Raw genomic sequence first — 16,508 nt, forward strand, 5'->3', positions numbered from 1 at the left:
TCCAAGAGGAGCCTTCATGCCCAATTGGCCACTGCTCCTACAAATGTGCAGGAAAGGGTAATTTCTTCAATGCACCTGTTGTAAATGGGAAACTTATTCACTGAATTGCTTTTTTGCCTGTAAATTCAGGGCCGTGTGTGCAGAAAGAATTGTGATGTAGCTTAGTTGGTTTATAAACTGCAGATTTTGCCCTTGGCATGTTACCTGTTCCAGGCTTTTGCACCTCCACCTGCAGGTGAAACAGATCCCTGTCCCCATCATGCTGTGTGACCATCAACCACTGATTCCCAATGAGAGAGCCCCTGCCTGTCCATGTTCTCTGCAGGTAGCTCCAAGAATGGGACATTGTGGTTTCCCTGTGCATCTCTGCAAGCCTGTCAGAGTTAGGTTCTCTGCTGGGTCTGCTTGTGTCTCCTGTGCCTCCCACAGTGTGCAGTGGGCAACTTGGTAGCTGCCTGGCCCCTGGACTTCACCGGGGCCTCCCTGCTGCTTTGAACCAAGCCACATGCAAGTCACTGGTTTCCTTCTTTAAATCATGCAGGGGTATGTCTCAACAGCAGGAAAAAAGGAGGTTTAAGAAGGCCCATTTCAGGGCAGAAGATGAGTGTGAGAAGGAGGCTGAGGCTTGTTCTTGAGTATCCACCATCCTTCGTTTGCTCTGTGTGTTGCTAAGGTGTTGAGGATGATAGTGAGCATGGCAAATTTAGGGCTCTGGCCTTGCTGAAGTTGTGAACCCCACAATAAGTGTTGCTCAGGAACTGTGCAGAACTAGCTAGAAACCCAGTTAATCTCCCTCAGCCATTGCTATTGTGCTGCAGAGGTTCCTGCACCGTGGGGTTTTACCCCCGTGCTCACCCTCACCCCACTGCAATGGCAGTAGGGTGATTGCCAGCACAGCAAAGGATGCCTGCTGGTCCTTCTACTTTGTTGTTGTTGTGCTAGAAATGTGATAGCAGCATCTGTTACAAAAGATTCAGTCAAGGAGTAGTTGGTCAAGAGGCAGCCTGGAGACACAGGGAGGACTGGAACCCTCTCATCACGCATGTCTGCGAGTGTGGGAGCAGGAGCAGGTAAAATAAGCTGCTGTAGAGATTTTACAAATAAATGCCACCTCCTCCTCCCCCCCCCCCTTCAGCTTTGTCACACCGGTTTCACAGGCATCACATGAGCAGGAAGAGCCAACTCTTGCCAGGAGAGCTGTATTTCCAACCTTGCTGAAATGCCCTGGGAGTGGGCTGTGCCACAGCCTCCGGTGCAGAACCTGTAGCTTCTTCCCGCGCCCCAGCCCGGAGGAGCCCAGACAGGCACTGCTGGTGTGTTTTGACTCAAGTCCCATGACAGAGAGAGCTGGATCTGGCAAACTAGGGCTGAGCGGTTCCCTCAATTAGGTAAGGCTCCTGGCTTTTGTTTAATCCCTTGCTTGTTAGTGGCACTCACCTCTTTGGATCAAAGATTTGCACTGATTTCAATCAGGGTTGAGCAAAAACCCAGTGACAGGGAAGGCTGTATCAGGAGGAGCAGCTGCTGTGCCCGGAAGGGTTTCTTCACCCTCGTGACCAAAATCTATACTTGGAGGTGAAGCGTATTTATTTCCAATGTCCCAAGCTGGAGAAAAGTCGAGTAATCCTTTGCTGGCAAAATAACTCTGCCAAAAAAAAAAAAAAAAAAAAAAAAAAAGCAGGAGGCACTGACTGCCTGGGGAGCTCCCATTCTTCCCATCTCAAGCGCTTGGGAAGGAACACACCCTTCCTACAAAAGGGTGAAGCCAAGAGAAGATAAGCCTTGACTTCGCTTTTGGACAGCACTGCCGAGTGGGATACCGCTGGAGTGAGTAGCTACACCTGTGCCTGCCTGGGGTTTTTAATAACTGTGCTGTCTTTGTTAGCTCTAACCCTGTCTCTGGTTGTCTCCAAGAGGGAGGCAGCCACAGAACATGACTCTAGAGGTGAGGAATGACTGTAAGAAATCAGGGTTTTATGCAAAGTTGAGTTTTCAGAGTAATGAAAGCTGGGACGGAGCCCCCGAAGAAATAAGTGACACGACTGTAATGTGAGCTGTGAAAAGCAGAGGGGAGTAATGGATTTATTAAATATTGTAAAACCACGGGAACAAATTCAGAGCTGTTGTCTGAGTGCAAGCCTGTAGGTAACAGAAGACAAAATTATTTAAATACCATACTAATATGTGTGGTGCATTAATACCTCGATAACAATCTTCCAACCACACCATGTTGATAAAAATTAGGGACTGCAAAAAGAAGCGGTAGGATTCTCATCAGAGTAGACCAAAGCAGTGGGAAGGGAGAGGGGAAGACACCCTAGAAAGAGATGCTGCGGTGGAGTCTCAGCCAGAAGTAGAGGGATGTGTGGCTGCCTTTGGCAACTTGGCTTTAAATTCCTGCTTTGTGACCCAGTAACGTTAGAAACATATAAAGTACATGGCCGTGACCGGCTCTGTACAATGTGGAAATTATTAATATCTGGCTGGCTAGGAACAGAAACGTGCACCTTCTGCTGTGGGGTTACACCATGCATCAACAGCATCCACAAGCATTTGAGGTATGTCTCCTAAAGTGACCAGTTTCTGGAAAGATGGGCACAGGGGACATGGAAATGCTTGTGCGATGCTTGTGCTGGGCATCCAGAAGTCGGTGGGGAAGGAATAAGAGACAGCGCCGAACGTGGTGGGGGGTGTCCACAGAGCTTTGAAGCCACCCAAGTAAATTAGAAAGACATGCTCTGGAAGTGCTTTCCCAGCTGCTGTCCTGCTTAGTGCCACCCATGATCTTGCATCCGAGCTGCTGCTTGCCAGGAAAGCAGCATATGCTTTTTTTTTTTTTTTCTGTTTTTGTTGTGGTGAGGTGAATGCTTTATCCCTCTCCATGACGTGGTTTTATTTTGCCACAGCCTGTGGTGGGGAAGTCAGTCAAGTCACCAGAAGAAAATTGCTGAATGACAAATGTAGGTTACTCCATTAAAACTCCTTTAGAAAAAAAATGCTTTGGGAAATATTTTGCAGAAAAAAAGATAATCTTTTTTTCCTCCCCCCCCCCTGCACTTGTGAACCAGTCACTTGTTAAATGAAAGCAGTTAAAATTATCTTAAATCAGAAATTTCCTTTCAAATATGTCTTCCAGCTGAAAATGCTATGGCAAAAAATATGCACCTCTCTTCAGAATTATCTTGTTAGTTAAAAAAAGGAAAGCAGAGAGCAATGTGAAAAATGTGGTGAGACCAAAGCAGAGACAGACGGTTCAGGCTTAAAGGGGATAGAGCTGACTGCTCAGGCTGGGAGCCCATGGAAAGCTGAGAAGCGTCCTCAAGGCACTCACAACTTTGCTTGTAGTATAGAAATCTTGGCAGGAGTTTTAGCTGGAAATATTACTGTGTTTTTTGCTAGAAATATTTGAATTTGTTTCTGGCTTTGGGCTGTAATTTTTTAATCTCTGAATTGGAATCGATGGTGACTACGATAGGATAATACTAGCTCTATCTCACCTATTTACTTATCTGGGAAAAATGTTAATCCTGTGAATCATTTGAACACCAAATTAAAATGGTCATTAGAGTCTTGCATGAGTAAAGAAAAGCATGTTGGTTTGGGGCCAGTTCCTCCCCAGGCAGCTTCTGCCCTAGCTGACTGTGGTAGGGGCAGCGGTGCCTGCCCCACAGTAATCTGCCTCCCTTCTTGCCCCCTCGCAGGCAGGACCCAGAGAGGTGCCTCGGCACCAAAATGCTGGTGGTAGCTCTGGCTCACTGCCCAGCTTGGACTCTGTCCCCAGTGCAAGCCTGTCTTTGTCCCCAGTTTGCTGGAGGGGTGCCCCTGCTGTCCCCTATCTCTGCTAGGCAGGGCTGAGTAGCAGAAGGCACCTGGCATCTCCCACCTTCACTTCCCACAGGCAAAAAAAAATGGTAAATGACAAAAAAAGAAAAAAAAAAAAAAAAGGAAGTCTGAACAGCTAAGCAAGATTGCTGTCTTGCAGCATTTGTGTCAATCCTTGTGGCTCCCTGGTCGAAGTCCTACCCTGTGCATGCTGCAAACAGCAGCCCACAGCTCTCTGCCAAGGTGGCGACTCGCACACAAGAAGGCTGTGGCACAGCTGGGAATTGGAGCTGTGATAATCTTAATGGTGCTAATATGCCTTAATCACAAGCATATTTTTTTCCTTATGATTCAAAGTGACTCATACTACAAAACTCTTCCCTGCATCTTTTTATTAACCTCCCTTTCTATTACCTGAGATGTTCATTTGCCCCTGAATTTGGGATGACTGGTCTAGCCCTCAAGGAGACTGAATGGTGCAACATCCCAATTTCCCTCTCCCACTCTCATGACAGGAGAAAAATACTGAGCAAGGATTTTTCCCTATCACATGTTCCACTGCTGGCACTGGGAACCACACCGTTCAGAAGGGCTTTGGTCCATGCCTCATCATTCATGTGACTGCTGACTGAATCCAAAACGTAAAGGGTTACCTCTTCCATGCAGATAACATCAATTATTGCACATTTTTAATCATGGCTGAAAACAGCAGCTGGTTTCATTGGGCCAGTGCTGGAAAAGAGACACCAGCCCAGGTCTTGCAATATTTTCCTTAGCAGGTGTGTTGTGATGAACTGCTGAGTTTCACATAGGTGTCCTCCAGCTTGGATCATACTCAGATGTCTGACCAAGAGGAAAAAGGTTCTTGAGATTCCTCTGTTTACACAGATGGTTGTTTCACTGGATGCACATTGAAATCTTTAGCTGTCTGCCTGCTTAGTTGAAGCTTATCTTGAGATTAAAAATGAAACTATCTATGTTTGCACAAGAGCAGGGAGAAACAGCAAAGAAACCTTTTAAGGCCAGTTATTTGTTTGTATTTTTCCTGTATCTTAGGTGTGCCAAAACAACCAATTTTTTTGCTAAGATGATTTGAAAAGGGATGTGGACTGGTGTTAGAAAGACTATTTTCAAATATACCAGAAGGAAGCCTTAGGTTTTAGACCAGACTGGATGCTTTTATGTTATTTTTTCATTCCTACTAGGAATTTTTTTCTTACAGTCTCCAAATTCGGATAACTTCAAACAGTTTCACTTGGAAAACGTTTTGTGTTACCTGGTGTCACCCCTACTTTCTGTGAGGTGTTTAGGCATGAGTCCAGGAGGATAAAACACTACTGATATGTGGCAGAGAGGCTACAGGAAGGGTGGATGTGATGTTTTCATCCTTGGGGGGTTTGTTTGAGGAGAATACAGAAGGATTTGGTGCTTTCTGTTTGGAATTGCTCTTTATTTTTTTTCCTGTGTACTCATCTCTGATGGATCAGTGCTATAGCAAGCAGGATGAGAAATGCAACATAAGAAGGTGCAGGAAAGGCAGGATGCCTGGGGAATGGTGGAGCTGGGATGTTTTGAATAGGAATTTTGGGGTTCAGTTCCTCATTTTTCCCTCTGCAATGCTGCATTCATTCTGCTGCTTTCTAAGCAGCTCCACAGTGTGCTGGCGAGAGGTGGGACCACTGGGTGTGGGTGAGAGACCAAGGGCTGCATCCCTGCCAGCTCGTATGGACTCTTCTGGAGGGCAGTGCTGCCTTTTAGGGTTGAATGATGCCTTCCATTAGAAGCCTCCATTTTCAGCTGCTTATAAAAATTAGAGAAACCTCAGCCAATAAGGCACAAATCTTCCCTTCTAGTTGCCCTCCTTAAAAATGGGGGAAATTTGAGCTGAAAGATTCAGCTGTTAGGGGAAAAAAAATAAGACCCTCAGTTGAGGGGACATGGGGGAGCTATTTCCTTGGTGAAGAGGAAGGATGATGAGGCTCAACATGGAGCTGGGGAGGGTAGATGAGTTCTGAGACTGTGGGACAGGACAAGTCCCAAAGCATTGGAGAGGGGGGATGTGAGACGGGCAGGCAGACAGCTGGTGCAGGAGTGTTGGTTTCTCCCCTGCCTCTGGCTTGTGAAGGAGCTGGTGACGGTGTGAGTTTGTACTCCTGACACAGCCTGCAGGACAGGTCTGTGAATCAGTGTTTCACCATGGCTTATGTTTCACCATGGTTTATCTGCCAGGGGGCCTATTCTGTTGCTGCAGAAGCTGGAGAAGGGGCAGTAAATGAGGAGACGGCTGGTGGGATGAGGAAGGTTTATTATAAATTGCACAAGAGAAAGGTATAATAAGGCCTGGTCGGGTCAATGGAGCAACCAATGAGATAAATACACGCCATCTGCTTTAGGTCTGGAGTCTTTCTGCCTCTGTGAGAGCCGTGTGGATGCCGGGCTGCTGCTGAACCCCATTTTCCTGTGGGAAACCAGACCACAATGCAATCAAGTCAGTGCTGTGCCCCCAAGCCTCGGGTCCCAAATATAGCAGCCACGTGACACAAAACTTTAACCTGAGAGAAACTCACTCCTCCAGCTCCAGCATGGCTTAACAGGTTTTATAGGAGGTTTTCTGGCATCTTGCTGCATATCCTCATCTGCAGTGGAGACTTTCTGCTCTGGAGCAGGTCACTGCCCGGCCTCTCATGGCCATGTTTCTTGGAAGGGAGAAGGATATCTTTGACAAATGGGTTTGGATCTCACCTTGGCTGTGTGACCCCTGCCATGTGTGCCTGGGGCAGGGGAGTGGGGAAGATCCTGAGTCCCCAGCCCTGGCTGAGTTTCCACTCAGTGAGGTTGCAGGCACCTCCCACGTACTCTGAGGCGTATTAGGGCTAATTAATTATCTGCAAACTTTATCACCACCTCACCTACTAGGAAACAATGCCCACTTGAAGACAGTAATCCCGTAGGAATAGTGTTGTGTCAGGGACTGGCTGCCTCCCAGGAAATATCTCTCAGATCTGTGGAAAAAAAGTGGGCCGAGGCCGGGGGTGTAGCAGTGGTGTCTCCATGAGCCATGAAGGGAGGGAGGCAGCCAGAGGGCCCCTTCCTTTTGCAAGAGCCAAATGGAGGTTATGGGTCACATCCCACACACCATGGCTGGGACAGGGTAGGCCCGGGGGTCAGAGGTACTCATTTTGGAATCATAGAATCATAGAATCCTAGGGGTTGGAAGGGACCTCGAAAGATCATCTAGTCCAACCCCCCCTGCCAGAGCAGGGCCCCCTAGAGTACATCGCCTAGGAACGTGTCCAGGCGGGTTTTGAATGTCTCCAGTGAAGGAGACTCCACAACCCCCCTGGGCAGCCTGTTCCAGGGCTCTGTCACCCTTACAGTAAAAAAATTCTTTCTGATATTCAACTTGAACCTCCTATGCTCCAACTTACACCCATTACCCCTTGTCCTATCACTGGTCACCATTGAGAAAAGCCTAACTCCATCTCCCTGACACTCACCCCTTACATATTTGAAAACATTGATGAGGTCACCCCTCAGTCTCCTTTTCTCCAAACTAAAGAGACCCAGCTCCCTCAGCCTTTCCTCATAAGGGAGATGCTCCACTCCCTTAATCATCTTAGTAGCTCTAAGGAGGAGGCACCGAAGGTGGTGTGGACACAAAGATGTGGCACGGGCACCTTGTCCCCATGGACATGCTGCTACAGGTGGGACAGGGGAATGGGGTATCAACACCCCCCTAACAGGAGCAGGCACCTGGGATGGGATAGGTGGCCTTGGCCCCAAAGCAGCAAGAGGGTTTATTACACCCCTCAGCCTGACACAGGGTGAAATTTGGATTTTGTGGCAGGGATTGAAGCCCTGAATGGAGTGGTCAGGGTGGTGATGAGGAGAAAACGCTTGGAGGGAAAACAAGGCAGCAGGATTTCAAAAGCAGGAGCCTTCCCCAGTGTTTGCATGTTCACACTGATTCTGTGTGGGAACAGCTGCTTGATTTATAGTGGCCTGGGTAGCAAACTGCAGCCACCCCGTTATGGGTGTGTATACATCTTCCTACAAAGCAAGTCAGTGCATCTGTATTAATAAGCAGAGCCTTGTCTCTCCACAAAAAGATTCCTGACCCACTGGTCCTGCTGGCAGCAGTCCCTCCCCATGGTCTGGCTGACCCTCAGTATCACAGATCCCCAGCTGTGGGGTTGCCAGCTCAGGGCAATGTCCCCAGCCCTTCCTTGCCTAGAGGTGAGTGCCTCAGCAGCAGCTCTGGTTTAAAGTCTGTAACCAAGGAGGGGTTTGCTATGGAGAATCTTTGGTCTATCAAGTTCACAGTCATAAGGCCATGGAAATGTTGTAAGAACCTCTTAAATTACTCTGTCATGTGGGGTTTGGGGGGCTTTGCCATTTACAAGCTCTGATTTTAAGCATCTTGTGTGTGAAGAATGCACATGAGCATTTATAATTGAACCCTTTATTGTCCCTCTTCCCCTCAGACCATGTGCTCCTCCATAAAAATTGAATCTGTTGTGAAGGAGAAGAACAGGATGGGAGAGTGCCCCGTCTGGGAAGAAAGAGAGAATGCACTTGTCTATGTAGACATTAACTCACAGAAAGTTTGCCGCTGGAGCCCGCTCACCAACGAGGTGCAGAGTGTGTCCGTGGGTAAGTGTCTGTCCTCACCTCTTCAGCCTGGGAGCCTTCTCTGTCCACCTCTGTCCATCACTCCTTGTAGAAGTCCCACAGCACGGTGCTCTCCCTCACTTTCCACGAGGCCACATGCTCTGTCCTCCTGTGACACATTGCTAAGCATGGCCTGGCCCAAGCCAGCCAAGCAGAGGGGACTGTGGAGGGCCATGCATGTGTTGGCCTTTCTAAGCTCCAATGGGAAGGCATATTTCATCTGGGACCTCCAGAGGAGAAGGCACAGTACTAAGGGTTGTGTCTGCCCAGGAGCTGGAAAGACCTGGAGAATAGAGAGTCAGTGGGATGTGCAAATGATCCCAGGGTGTCAGGGTTTTACACTGGCCCAGCAATTAAACCCAGTAACAGATGCTCTATATTAATCCCCCCCCCCCCTCCCTGATAAAGAAAGGAGAGAGAATAAGGGAGAGGGACTTATGATTGGAAACTAAACTACACAACTTTAATGAAACACTAATGATAAATAGGAAAAAAAAATACTAAATATATACAAATATACAGGAAAATTGATACCACATTCCTCCCCCTTTTCCCCCCAATAACTCTCACGTCACCACCGAGGCTGCAGGGCAGCTCTGGGAAAGTCCAGGCTGGACTCCTGGGGTCAGCAGCAGTCGGGAGCTGGAGGCAGGAACACACAGATATGGGCTGGCATGGATCAGGAGCACAGGCTGATGAACGGATGGAATCCTCCCAGGATGATGAAGCAAATGGGGACAGGTGAAGAAGGGGAAGCAGGAAGGGGTTTGACCCTTGTTGATCCCTCAAATTTATACTGAGTATGACATGTATGGGATGGAATACTCTGGTATCTATCTTGCCTGTTCCTCCCCAAAGGAGCGCTGCAGGTGCGACCTCTTTACTCCTTCTCTCCTTCTGGAGGGCAAAATGTTCCTCAGAGCTGAGCAGTGTCTTGGCTCTGCACACCAGTCTCTGGCTGTAACTATAAACAGCGAGTGTTATCAGTCCTAGAAGCAGACACTGTCTGAGAAACTTGCTGTTAATTTCAGCAAGTGCAACTACCTACACAAGACTTAGCTGAAAGCAAAAGTACAAGACAGAAAATTGTCTTTATCCTGGCCCAAACCAGGACACAGGGGGAGAAGGATCTTGGCATCAGCTCAGCCTTTCCTGATTCAGGAATGTTCCAATCAAGCCCAGGTGCTTGAAGTGAGGGGGGGGGGGGGGAGGGATAGGGCTGACTGATGGCTTCAGATCTGCCCACTGTCCCTCATTCCCTCTCATCCACAGATGCCCGTGTTGGCTCAGTGGCGTTACGGCAGTGCGGGGGCTACATCATTGCCCTGGGGACCAGGTTTGCCTGTCTGGACTGGGACACTCAGGAGGTCACCACCATTCTTGAGCTCGAGCAAGATAAACCCAACAACAGGTTCAATGATGGGAAAGTGGATCCAAAGGGGAGGTTTTTTGCTGGTAAGTTCCTGGCAGAAATTTCCCCCAGAGCAAAGAGGAACAAATAACACAACAGTGTATTTAGTATAGTGCATTTTTTTCCATGTTCTCAATTCCTCCGTTGAGTTCCCCACAAAAATCAACATTGCAAGCATTAGCTGTTTTGTGAATGGTTACTGCCTGCTGGTGGAGGAAAAGGGACCCTACATCCTCTGTCCCAAATGAGGACAGAGGCTGTAGACAAGGGATGTTCTGCAGGAGGGGCTGCCCTTCTACTTGGCAGACAATGTTTTTCAAACATTTGCCTAAATGGGAGGTGAAAAGCTGGTGAAAGGCTCATGCAGGTGAAGGTTTCTGAAGGTGTAGAGGAAGATGTGGTTCCTAGAGCAGAAGATGCACTGCAGCTCCCAGGTCCCAGGTCCCAGCTCCTCATGCACAGCCTCCCAGGTCAGCAGATAAAAAGCAGGGATGTGGAGAGTGATACCTGGCCTCCTGAAAGGAGAGAGACTTTTGCTTCAGGTTAAAATGCAGCTGTGTTCCCCCCATGGTTTTTTTTTCCTCTCATACAACTGATGAGCCAAGCATAGCAATCCACACTGCAAGTGGAGAGTGACTGATGGGAGAGAGTATAGCTCTGTATTTGTTTTGCCAGTCATCCAGCCTTTTCTTCTTATTTCAAATGTGCCAAAAATAATGAAACTCATTTGACTCATGGTTATACTTGAGGGCTGATGTATTGTTAGAGTGAAAGGCAAGAGAGAGAGAAAAATGTTCTTTGCACACCCATTTCTAGTGGTGTGGTGCATCAATGCTTTCAACAGTAAAAGAGTGGTGTAAAATAAGCTCATGTCTTCTAAAAGGAGAAAGCAACAGAGAATATCTGTCACAGTTAAAAGAAGGCCTAAATGCCTCTTCAAGTGCTTCCTGTCACTGCAGAGCTGTCTCCTTTCCAGAAGAGAAAGGATGAGAAACTATATAATGAGTGTAACATTCAGGCATAAAGTTATTAAGAAAAAAAATCTCACTTCTGTAGTATTCACCACTTGCTTCTGAAATAACCAGGATTTACATCAGGTTTTCCAGAGAAGTTGTGGATGCCCCCTCTCTTGAAGTGCTTAAGGCCAGGTTTTAAGCAACCTGGTCTAGTAGAAAGTGTCCCTGCCCATGGCAGGGGTCTTGGAACTAAATGATCTTTAAGGTCCCTTCCAACACAAGCCACTGTATGATTCTATGATTACATCAATTGTATTTTAAGGTTATGGCCCATTTAAATTTTGAAAGTAGCCTGCAATAAAGAACAATAACAAAAGGAGAACATGATGGTTGCCAGCATCTTGGCTTTTGCTGCGAGCAAAATCTGTCTCTAGTGTGTGGTCCTTTGGGTCTTTGGTGTCTGTGACTAAAACCTCATAGAAAGAAAGGACTTGTCCTTTTGGTGGCAGGGATCACCTCCACGAGAGACAGCTGCTTCTGGTGGGCTCCCTTTCCTCTTGCTCAGCACTTTGATGCAACCTGCTTGTTTGCTTTCTCCCTAGAACCTCTTAGTTCCCCTTAGAGGAGGTTTTATGAAGCACGATGAACAAACTTCTACTTTCTAACCGGTGCTCCTGTTTCCATTTCAGGTACGATGGCTGAAGAGACAGCACCTGGGGTCCGAGCGAGGCGGCAAGGCGCTCTCTATACCCTTTTCCCTGACCATTCGGTAATCAAACAGTTAGGCCAGGTGGACATCTCCAATGGTCTGGACTGGTCCCTGGACCACAGGACCTTCTTTCACATCGACAGCCTAACATACGCTGTGCATGCCTTCAGCTATGATGTGCAGACTGGAACCATCGGTACACGCGCTTTTCTGAATTGGGTGGCAAGTGGCACTAAGGCTCTTTCTGCAGCGAGACCTGGGCACCTAATACTCAGGGATTTATTTGGCAGATCTCGTATCTGCTGGTTGGAGCTTGTCAGCAGGCTGGCTGTGGTTTTTTTTCATTTAGTTACAAGCTAGGTGTATTTGTCTAAGGACAAACTTTCAGCTTACTTTCATCTGGATAGGTAGTTTATATTTAGACATGTTCCAGGAGCTGCGAGCAAGAAGGAGTTTGTTCTGCAGAGATAGAATTAGCTTATAGGATGCTATTTATTCTTGAGTGCCATCTACTGGAAACCTTTGTGCTAGCTCCATAAATACAAATACAGAATGAGCACGCAGATATGTCACTGAAATGTATTTTAAAAATCAAGTTATCATTGTGACTGAAGTTTCCCAGTTCTGAAATTAAAATTATCTTCAGATGTCCGGCAGATTTCACTTAAATTCAGTTCCTAGACAGTTATTATAATAGCCACATAAAGGGAAATTTAAATCCAAGCAAAATGGATTTTTTTCCATTTCATTTCAACCTCATTTCAAAACTCTGTGAAATATTTTTGTGCTGTATCAAAACACCTGTTATATCATCCATTATATTCCATGGGAATTTAAATGTCTGAACCACCTTTGTACTCTAATCAGTATGGACTTTGATTAATGCTGAGTAGAAATTGTATAAAATAACTACAACTACTTACATTTCAGTTTTCTCTGCTATCTAATTCTACAGATTTTAGGAGACGAGTTTTCTAGAGAAGATTTAATGCACCATTTCCCCCCTAAATACAAAAACATAGTGAGTTTGAGTTTTCTGGCCTTGGCTTTATGCTGGTGTCTGTCTATTTTTGGGTTGTGTAATGGCCATAAGGCATGGGGCCAGAGCAGACTGCTGCCCATGGGCACCACCCCATAGACCATGCATATGCCCACCAACCCATTGGTACTGCAGCCTTGAGTGCTGGCAGCTGGCGTCCAGGCTTAATCAAAACTGGTTAAACCAAAGCTTCATTGGCCATTAAAAAGTAAAGTTCCTAATCTTTAAGTGGGTGGAGATTGCTTATTACCAACACTTAATCCCAAGTCCTTATTTATGGGATTTACTGCTAATAAAAATATGTCCAGGCTGCCACGAATCATGAAAGCCCAGGAAAAGTTATTGTGCTTGCAGCAGATGTGGTATGGTTAACCAGCAGGTATTGTTAACTAGCAGGTTAACAAGAGAAACAGAGGTATTTTTTTTTCTCTTGTTAAAATAATAGGAACTCTAATTCAATGCAATCCCAACCACAATGGCTCTGTTAGGGTCTTGTTCTGCCAAGCTGAGTTAGCCTTTTAAGGCATCTGTGAAGTGCACATGTGGCATATGTTTTGCAGCACAACTTTGTCAGAGAAAATGAACTTACTTGTTTGCAAGAGCATGGAAGATGTTAGACTGGGATCTGGTGCAGAACTGGTACCAGTGCATGTGACATCATCTTTTTGATTCTCCTTGCAGCCTGCCCCAGACTTTTGTACCATCTAGAAAGGGAGGAGCAAATGCCTGATGGGATGTGCATTGATGCAGAAGGGAAGCTCTGGGTGGCCTGTATTGATGGCGGAAGGATCATTCGTATAGACCCAGAGACAGGTAAGGCCTCTCCACCAGGATGTGCATATTGAGGGTCACCTCTGTGCCACGAGCACAAGAGGAAGGGCAGCCAGGAGGAATAGTTTGAAGGTGAGGTAAGAAAGCTTTGCTTATAGCCTGCTTCTTCCTGATGGGTTGCTGTGAGCATCACTGGTCCAGGCTCTGATCACATGGAGAGATGTGATGCTGTGGTGCTCCCCATGCTGGCTCCCAACGCTGGGTACCCCTGCTCCCACAGTCTGCTGATGCATAACACTTAATAATGCCACTAAGAAAAAGAATTGCATTGCATATATATTGTGAGAAACATTATAAACCTGTAATTAAGAAAGAAAAAAAATCTCAGGGTTGATGTGTTTAAGCGGGAAACACTGTTAGGGAATATAGTCACCCCAGGCCACATCTGAGTAAATGCCACATCTGCATCATGTGCCCTTACAATGCTTCCCAGAAAAAGGGACATTAGGAAAAAGTTGTGCACTTTTTCCCCAGGGAAAAGAATCCAAACTGTGAGGCTCCCTACTCCGAGGATCACCTCTTGCTGCTTTGGTGGAAAAGACTACTCAGAAATGTATGTCACTTCTGCATATGATGGACTGGACAAGACAGCCTTAGCCAAGGAACCTCATGCAGGAGAGATTTTCAAGGTGATCATATTTTTCTTTCTTTCTTTCTGTTTGTCTGACCTTCCAAGCCTTGTGCTCAGGGAGTGAGATGCCCCTGGGCTGCAGCAGCCCTGTCCTCATTCATCCTGCTCACACAATGTGTTCATCCAGATTTGTTGCTTATTCCTGGTCCAGGCGCAGGTGCTTTTGTGTGGCTGCTGAAGTGTTTGGAAGGAAGATTTTGGAGAAATTGCTAGACAAAATGTTGATATGGTGTTTAGACAAGGCAGCTGGTGGTGGATTTGGGTCTACTCTGTAAAGCATATTGCTCTGTATAGCATATTCTGTAATACATTATAAGGAACTGGGTCTTGCTCCTATCTCTTCCTAGAGTTTAATAAAAAATTTCACTCCCTTAATTCTTGTTTTTTAGTTGTGTCAGGGTATCTAAATATTTACAACACTGACTGGTCTTTAAAAAATTAATGCTTAAATTCACCAGTGCAGAGCTTTGCATCCCAATCTCAAAACTTTTGGGATTTTTTTTTTTTTTTTTTCATTCTGTTAAAAGCACTGGCTACATTTTGAGAAACTGATAAGCCACATTTTTGTTCAGGGTTCTTGAAGACGAAACATGTTTCTCTCTTCACTTTCCTGTCCATTAGCAAAAAGTATGAGAGGAGAACAAAATGCAGTTCTTAATCAGCAATTGCCATCATTCCCTGATAATTGACTATAGCATGAAAGGGAAAGGTTGTAAATGAGGGGAAATGGAAAAAACCAAACTGCATTATCAGTTTGGCAATAGAATGAAGACACGTTCCAGGAGGGTTGGGTATCTAATCTGGGACCTTCTAGTTGAAATCAGTGCTTAGAGCAGATTTCCTATAGCCAAGAACTGATAAGATTTCTTAAGCAGCAATATTTAGGAGCCTGCTGGAGAATTAAATACCAAAAGGTCATTATGAGCCTTGCCTTCTTTATCTCTGTTACTTAGTCCTCCAGGTCTAGAAGAGAATGATAACTCCCATTTGTCTTGCATGGGCAAAGAGCATTAAAAGTTACTATAACCTGTTTGGTTAATATGGAGGTAGGGACCACATGTAAGGGCCAAAGGTAATGCATAGATTTACAAAATTATTGAGTATTGCTTGATAATCTTGAAGAACTTAATCTTAGCATGTTCTAACCAACTCCATATAATGACTCTTCTTGGGCTCCTCTTGAAGCAGGGGACCCTCAGTGTACGGTTGGGTTGCTGTGATATTTGTTGTACAACTTTTGAATGTTTCTGTTGTACTCAGTTGGAGTTTTATCTTCTTCCTTACTTCCCTTTTATTTATTTATTTTTTAAATAGATAACAGGTCTGGGTGTGAAAGGAATCCCACAGAATTTCTATGCTGCTTGAACATTGAAGCTAAGTAACAAAGAAGAAATGTTTGCATCTTGTAGTAACTCTGACAAGGCAAAGTCAAATAACTACAGAATTTCTCTGTGTGAGGATTTCTAAACCCACATTTGAGAGAGTGCTTGTTTGGAATTGAAGATATTCCTTCTTCTGTGGGCCCCTGTCTTGATGAAATAGGTTAGAGAGGTAAAGGGCAATCTGTGTTACACCTTGATAGCTTTTGTGAATTTTCATAAACCTCTTCAAGCTCAAGCTTAGTTTTGTTGAACTTTCTGATAACCAGCTCTGGATTTTCAAGTCTGTATTGTTCCCAAAGAACTGGTTTGTCTTTTTTGTTCCTGGTTTGTCTTTTTATGTTACAGTGACATACCAGCAATGATATGGCAGATTTTAATAAACATTTTAAGAGTAATGACCTGAACTGGACTGCCTCTCTACTGTGTGATTTTCTCTGACCTGTTTTCTTGGTGATCTTGAATACTACCTATATGTAGTATCTAGAATCCATTTTTACATCCTTGCTAGCCTGTTTCAATTTGCCTTGTTATGATTTTTTCTATCTTGTCTTAAGGACATCATTTATGCTGCTGAAAATAAAATATGCCACGGTATTTTAAATATGCTTATATGGTGGTTTTTTTTCCTGCATTCAAACAGTACCATGAAAATGATGAGTGACCACACACAGTCAGGGTACAAACAGCCTGTGAGCTACTGGATGACTTGTGATACCAAAACCTGATGCTCTTTAGTTTTTCTGTCAGGGGTCATATTTGCATCCATGCACATGGTCTTGCCTTTGCTTTACATGCCTTCTTCTTGTATGCATGTCTTCACCTTCTCATTTCTCATCTTGTAACACTCTTCCTCTCCTATTTCAAGTATTTTCCTCCTCCCATTTTTCCTTTAGGTTGTCTTTTTCTTCTCTTCCCCCTGAGCTTCTCTTTCTACTTAGAGTAATCTCACTTTTTTGTCAGCTTTCTTATACCTCTGGTCCATATAGCTCAGTAGTGAGTATGAAGTCCTTGTCCAAGCCTTCAGTGCTGTATCTATCTTCCCAGTTTTTTTGCTGT

The 16,508-nt window shown here is 45.5% G+C and overlaps 1 protein-coding gene across 3 annotated transcripts; it reads left to right on the forward strand.

Moving 5' to 3' along the window:
* The first annotated feature begins 1,199 nt into the window (after nt 1–1,199).
* Nucleotides 1,200–16,053, forward strand: LOC139797532 (regucalcin-like). 3 transcript variants are annotated; one of them, XM_071746942.1, is made up of 7 exons: nt 1,200–1,388; nt 8,307–8,475; nt 9,766–9,948; nt 11,550–11,765; nt 13,290–13,421; nt 13,914–14,068; nt 15,385–16,053. In XM_071746942.1, exons 2-7 carry the CDS (start codon nt 8,310–8,312, stop codon nt 15,433–15,435), a joined length of 903 nt encoding a protein of 300 aa, XP_071603043.1. In that variant the 5' UTR covers nt 1,200–1,388; nt 8,307–8,309; the 3' UTR covers nt 15,436–16,053. The 3 variants fall into 3 exon arrangements, with proteins under 3 accessions (XP_071603043.1, XP_071603032.1, XP_071603022.1); XM_071746931.1 differs by lacking the exon at nt 1,200–1,388 and adding an exon at nt 1,523–1,827; XM_071746921.1 differs by lacking the exon at nt 1,200–1,388 and adding an exon at nt 1,919–1,945.
* Nucleotides 16,054–16,508: the final 455 nt, after the last annotated feature.

This window comes from Heliangelus exortis, chromosome 1 (assembly GCF_036169615.1).
Source record: "Heliangelus exortis chromosome 1, bHelExo1.hap1, whole genome shotgun sequence".
NCBI lineage: Eukaryota > Metazoa > Chordata > Aves > Apodiformes > Trochilidae > Heliangelus > Heliangelus exortis.

What these genes read in the sequence shown, in the direction of transcription:
- LOC139797532 (XM_071746921.1), top strand. An exon ending in TGTGCAGACTGGAACCATCG is followed by an intron (nt 11,766 to 13,289) that starts GTACACGCGCTT and finishes TTCTCCTTGCAG; the next exon opens with CCTGCCCCAGACTTTTGTAC. An exon ending in ATGCAGGAGAGATTTTCAAG is followed by an intron (nt 14,069 to 15,384) that starts GTGATCATATTT and finishes TTTTTTAAATAG; the next exon opens with ATAACAGGTCTGGGTGTGAA.